Genomic DNA, 7038 nt, shown 5'->3' with positions numbered 1-7038 from the left:
ATATATATATATATATAGTATGCTATAACCTATACCTAATCTAGATATACTAACCATAATACATGATATATATATTTTTATATATACGCTATACCTAGGCCTCACCAATATATACTATACATATACCTAGCCTATATGTACTATATATAACCTTTCTACATAAAGGGATACTACACTAGAACTTTAGTGTATATTATGATGGTAAGTGCATAAATAATAGTATATACCTAGAAATTTATTATTCTACAATTTTCTAATAATGCATTCACATTTTTCATAAAACAACAGTGAGTTTCGAAATCCTTATTTTTTGGCCGCTGACATGATACCCTGCGAGTGTGCTCCCACTCTGACAAAGTTGCGATTATTCCCATTTATTTAGCAGGTTACAGACTAAGGGCTAATCACAAAAGTGCAATTATATTTATATCTAACTGCAACGAAAATTTTTTACCATAGCACAAATTCGTCCATATTATAGCTAAAATTACAGTTGTTTATAGGATATTGCAATTATTCTCTTTTTAAATAGTTAAATAAGAAACACCCTCGGTCTGTCGCATGCAGCCGAAAAGTTGCGATGCGCAACTTTGAAAACAGATGGGCTAGTCGTGGCACCACCGTCGTTGCAACAAGCAACAAGGTCTATAAGCCAGCATTCATCAGCGCACGTCACGGAAGCACTTACATTGAAGAACCGTACTTTTATTGTCAGTGGTTCTTTTCTCCCACGGTCAGGGTTGTTTGTCAGGTCCGGACTCCTGCAGCGTTATTTAATTGTTATAATATAATGATGGATATATATATATATATATATATAATATTATGATCAATATATGCAAATTTCATATCCAATCCTTTCACATTCATTCTTTTTGATCTCACTCTTTTTCTTTTATAATGTTCCTAGCAATCTATAAAAAATATAATAGCATATTATGAAGAGTTTTTAATATGTGCTTATTGTCTTGATTATAAAATGTTCATGACTATTTATTTAAGCTATGCTGGTTATGGAGAGTTTCCTGTATGAACGCGTGATCACATGATTTAAATAAGGATATCATACTGGATCCGCCAGTTGAATTCTCACCTTTAATAGCTTTATGTACAATTGCGATGTGCGTTGATGATGATGCATGATTGTGTTGCGTTGCCCTGCTCGAGGACGTGTCGAATTATGTGCAGTTGTGTGAAAGGTCATTGATATATATATATATATATATATATATATATGTAGTTTTATTATATATTCATTTTTAATTTAGGTGGTTTAGTGTATTATATTATATATACGTTTAAGCGGCGAATGATGATACCGGACGCAATAACAAAATATATATGCCAGTTTGCCGGAACTACTGAACGGAACATCTCAGGACGTTTGATCGCACCTACGCTACGCGGTATCTGTTATGTATAGAGAGAGAGAGGTGGGATAGATGATATATAGGATGAGATAAATAGTAGATAGATAGATAGATAGATAGATAGTAGAAGATGATAGATAGATAGATAGATAGATAGATAGATAGATAGATAGATAGATAGATAGATAGATAGATAGATAGATAGATAGATAGATAGATAGATAGATAGATGCGTTCTGGACAATTTACTTAACGATGTACATAATTGTTAGTTTACGTTCAATGGAATTAAACGGTGAAATGGTAACTAAATATTTTATCATACGGTTCTGATGACTTTAAGCCCAAAGTCGTTGTCGTTAGTGATGTGTTTCGATTTTTATCATTTTTAATAGCAACATTTCTCGCTTGTATGTAATGCGCACATTAGTTAACAATTTTTGTTGGTAATCGTTGCCTGAGGAAAATTACACTCACATCTCACATCTCAGACTCACATCTCACATCTCAGACTCACATCTCACATCTCAGACTCACATCTCACATCTCAGACTCACATCTCACATTTCAGACTCGCATCTCACTACGCTTTCCTGATGGTAGAAATCTTAGCTAGGCAGCTACATATCGCTATACCTCTCCCTGATTTGAGGCAGCTACATCTCTAGTGAGGCAGCTAGCTAGCTACCGATTCCTGCTGGTAGTAATCCCGGCTAGGCAGTTACAGTCACTTATTGTCGCTATAGACATCCCAGCTAAGGAGGTTCAGGCTATGGTTCAGGCCACTAATCTTATCGTTATCACCTCTATGTGGAACTCACAGAGTTATTTCGTGTAACTGATATAGTAATATTCATATTCACATGGTCAAAGTAAAACAGGCTATATGTCCGAACAAACAATTTAGGGTTAAACATATATTTTATATTGAAGAAATCTGGTAGATAATAATTTTTGGTTGAACCAAAATAAGACGAGGATTATATAGCAAATACATATCACTGTCCGAATGACGAAGAATATCTGTTGATAACGTTAAATTAAAAACATTCGGATTATTTCGTATTACCGGTGAGAAGAATACTGTGACCAAGAACACGTAATATTAATACTCATAATAATATGCACAAATGACGTAGCAAACAACTTTGTTATGAATACGGCACTGTAAATTACACACAAAAGAACAAGTGATATTTGATGGAAATACCGTTCAAACACTAAATATTCTAATGTTCTATAATCATGATATGTTGCGGGTTTTTCCATCATGACTATTGTTAAACAATACCATGCGTTTCCCCTAACAGTTATAAAAGTACTGGTCTGTTAGGATTAAATGTAATTGGTTGCAAAACGTGATATATATATATATATATATATATATATATGCAGGAATAGCAATTTATATTACACAATAAAACAAGATAAAACTTTATTTTTAACGCGTTATTTACGATAAGACTGTAAAGCTTGCTCTCTACCTAAAACATTGCCAAATAATTATGTTGTCATTGTATGCTAGATCATGTTTCACTTTTGTGTGACCTCCTAAAAATTTTGGGCTTATTGAGAACGTGATCACACTAAATATATGCAATGCATTGCGATTTGTGGTTTATCAATATGATTCGGATTACACGATCATTTTACAATAGGCGCGTTCACACACAAGAAAAAACCGCGCTGCTCAGCCCGCTAATAGCGGAGATAATAGTGAGCTAATTGTGTCGTTGTTCACACAGGCGAATATCTCGCTAATCGCCGCGGTGCAAATATCACGCCGCGGTGCAAATAAGCGAGCTGATTCCAAATTAGCCCAGTCGGAAGTGGTCTTAGGAGCCCGCTATTTGGAGCGCGATTTAGTGAGCTAATTGCGTTCACACTTGTAAAAAGCTCAGTTTTTCGAGCGAGCTACAAAAACCGGGTTTTGCAGCCCGCTAATTCGCGCCAGTGTGAACGCACCTAATAGGTATATATATAATATTGTACCTAATATTGTAATATTGTACAACGCACCTAATATTGTATATATTACAAGAAAAACCAGTAACTAATATCGTGAAATGCATGATCAAAGCATGCGCCGCTGAAAGTAGTTAATATATACAAAATTATATAGGAAATTTGATAATTATTGCGTACCTATGTATGAGCTATGTGTAAATCGTTTACAATCAAACGATATGAGGAATATAGTAATGTGCATAATTTTAAATGGTTTATATTACAAAACGTTGTTCGTTCTATACTAACAATATATGCTAGTGATATGAGGCCGTTATGTATTTAAAAAATGAACCTAATAGTATAATAAATAGTACCTAACACGCCGCTTATTTATGATTACAAATGCAATTATGCACTTTACAGTGATTGCATCGCCATCTCTTGAGATTGAGAAATCCGAAAATGCCACTGTGTCTACATGCATGGCATGCTAGTCAACGACAAAAATTCCGTATTTGCAAAGTAGAATCGGCTGCCTGCTTATATTATGTTAGCGCAGAATATCGGGAGCGTTTTTCGCGGCCGCAATGCGAAATTAGTTTATTTACGGTGATGCATTCACTCGCGTGTGATTCATTGGCATTATCACACGTTTCATGAACGCAATTATCTGAACGTTACTTGTTCATCACTTGAATGTAGCTGACTAAAATAACAACTAGTTCACGTTTAACTCCCGGATAATAGGCCCACTGCGGCGGTCTCGTGTTTCATCTGAGTCTACCGAGAAAACCGAGGTTGCCTTAACAGACTTATGTGGTTTCGACTTGCCGCCTGCTCGTCGACGCTGAGACCTTCGACTTTTATCGAGCCTCGAGCTGCCGTGCCTTCTAGTCAGTGGCTGATTGTGTTCGCGCCTGGCTTCTAATGGTTCCACGTCCACTTCTCCACGCAGCGGCGTCGGCTCCGGGCCGATTTGGTGGCCGTGTTTGTCGTAGAATGTTACCTTGGCCCCGTACTGGAAGCGCTCGTGATACTTTACTGTGCCAAAAGCGAAGAACTCTCGCTGTCGCTGGTCCAGGATCTGGGTAAGATGAATAGTAGCCCACCTGCAACGCGGTGAGGATGGCGATTAGGTTTACTCTGGCATCAAAGCTGAGAAGAACAGCCGATAATGTTCTTCGAATGGTGTTTCTCGCCCAAAGCAGTTCCCACTCCAGTTCTTTCTTATTTCATTGTTGCATTCATTATTGAACTCTCGTCTGACACTCCTAATTGAATTCGCAATACGCACCAACAGAGGAGCTCATTAAATTACTTTCCATTTCATATTGGTGTGCTAATTTCGTTAACTATCTGCTAAAGAAAACAACGGGCAACACACGGTGGAGAAATCGCTTACCGGTCACACCACTTGATTGTGACGAAACCAGCAGCCAAAAACTGCGCTCTCCATTTGATGACGTAGATGTCCTTATCCAGAAAGATGTTAATCATTGCTTTTTGGCCTGCAGGCACTTCTAAGTTAACTTCGATGCCCTGAGTCACCCCCACGGCAACGACGTGGCCATAGGCCATATCGAAAGCCTTTCCTTCTGCCGCATCCGTAGAAAAAAGGGCAGCAACCTGTGAATTATAGCAGATATTTTTCTTCTTCTCGGGTCACTACACTACACTCGTCATAGCCACTACAGCACACAGCACCTGACACGGTGGTTGAAAGCCTCCAGTCTCCAAGGATAGTCTCCAGGTCTACGGAGCTCTGGTGATAGGGGGGTATTCCGGGAGATGTTCCATAGTCTGGTACTCCCCGCATATGGTTGGCCATCTTACTCAGAAATCATTATTTTTACCGTGGTAGAAGTAGTTTAACTGCGGTAAAATGAAAGCGCTTTTACCCTATCTATTGTCTTGTTACACATAATTTAACGGCGGTTGAATTATTTTGACCGTGGCTAAATTATGTGGAGCAAGGCCTCTGATTCGGTAAAAGGGCTATAATTTAACGGCGGTTGAATTATTTTGACCGTGGCTAAATTATGTGGAGCAAGGCCTCTGATTCGGTAAAAGGGCTATAATTTAACCGCGGTAAAATAATTTATCCGTGGTTAAATTATGTGTAACAAGGCCTCTGATTGGGTAAAAGGGCCATAATGTAACCGCGGTTAAATTATTTCAACTGCGGTAAAAATAATGATTTCTGAGTACGACGGCCAACCATACCCGAAGTCACAGTGGATATTATAAGGAGTTGAAACGGTATTACTCTGCTGTGTTTAAGACGTAACACGACGTACTCTCAATCTACATAAACGTGTATCTAGTTATACACATTTTTTCTAATAACCGAATTGTGAACGTGGAAATTCAATGAGAAGTCCCTAGGATATATGGCTGCACCTGCACTCACATATAACCTATAATCACGTTCATGATGAGCATGTCGTCATTAATTGCCGAGCATCTAAAAGTGACGATAGAGATCCTAATGAGAAATACCCCTCCCCGGTGTGCTCCCACTTTATAGACCGGATTAATTTTGTTTATTATTTTACGCGTCCTTACCTTATCTGGCAAACCTAACGCATAAACTTGACGTTCCGATTCCGCTTCCGCTGCTATAGCAACTTCACGGTCCATGCCCGTATCCGTATCAATAGAATCCTCGTATGTATCTGCCGAATATCCATATTGTTATAGCATATGATACGTAATGTGAACGAAACGAAATGTTATTTTTTCGTTACAAATGTGAAAGATGCCATATTAAACAAAAGTAAACTAAAATACCCCAGCATGTGAAACTTATTAAAGAAATATACTAGCTAAGTGATAAGGACAGTAGTACCAGATATTTCAATAAACTTTTGTAGAAAGCTCGGATAGGGCGAATCAGTGTTATCCAGCTGTCCGTCGTACGCTCCAAGGGGCACGGCCTCGTAGTAAGGATGTACGTTCTTCTTCAACATTCGGGTCAGTTTAGTAAGGTGAAGCTCTATGGCGTGCAGATCCATTTCTATGTGTTCTAAAGAAATAGCGTAGAAATTTAAATGCGAGTCGTAATTATATATGTAGATATATATATATATATATATAAACAAATAAATAAATAAATAAATAAATAAATAAATAAATAAATATATTGATTATTTTAAAGTTTGTTTTCAGCACAGGAAACTTTATGTCTATTTCTATACTATGTATATAAGGAATATATCTGTACCAATGTGTTTAGTTTCCTGTGTCAACCCCTGTTGCCAATTAAAAAAATTTAATGCCTTTCTAGCGTGTAAAGATTTTGAGTTATATCAGTTAATGTGCACTGGATTGAAGCTTTCTAGTAATCTCTGTTAGCTGTTAATTACCTGTTGTTCAGCTTAACTGTCATGTCAATTAGTTATTGTTTTAACTTTCTGCATATTTCTTGAATTACTATAGTGATTATATTAGGAACTTTTTCGCCTATTTCCTCCACTTAGTATTATTGGCGAAAAACAGGTTTTGAGATTTGTGTATACTCTATGTATATTATAATGTAAATTCTACCAAATTGGAAAATTGGAAATTTTTATGTTTTTGATTTATCGAGCAGACAGAAATTTTCTTCTAGTGTTAAAAATAGTGTTAAAATTAGTGTTAAAAGTGCCCGTTAAAAATCATCACTAGACTTAGCTTATCAGACAAAGTGGCAGACAATATATATATATATATATATATA

At 36.9% G+C, this 7038-nt stretch overlaps 1 protein-coding gene across 1 annotated transcript in view; it reads right to left on the bottom strand.

Moving 5' to 3' along the window:
- Positions 1–3337: 3337 nt before the first annotated feature.
- LOC106814539 overlaps positions 3338–7038 on the bottom strand; it is an 11201-nt gene continuing 7500 nt past the window's right edge. Inside the window, exons 3-6 of the mRNA XM_014818855.1 lie at positions 6169–6345; positions 5886–5995; positions 4723–4946; positions 3338–4429 (exon numbers count right to left, since the gene is read on the bottom strand). Coding sequence (XP_014674341.1) covers positions 4039–4429; positions 4723–4946; positions 5886–5995; positions 6169–6334 — 891 coding nt within the window. The 5' untranslated portion in view covers positions 6335–6345 and the 3' untranslated portion in view covers positions 3338–4038. The remainder of the gene's footprint in view (positions 4430–4722; positions 4947–5885; positions 5996–6168; positions 6346–7038) is intronic.

This window comes from Priapulus caudatus, unplaced genomic scaffold (genome assembly GCF_000485595.1).
Source record: "Priapulus caudatus unplaced genomic scaffold, Priapulus_caudatus-5.0.1 Scaffold941, whole genome shotgun sequence".
NCBI lineage: Eukaryota > Metazoa > Priapulida > Priapulimorpha > Priapulimorphida > Priapulidae > Priapulus > Priapulus caudatus.
The sequence above is the reverse complement of the archived record's forward strand: the minus strand, read 5'-3'. Positions and strand labels throughout refer to the sequence as shown.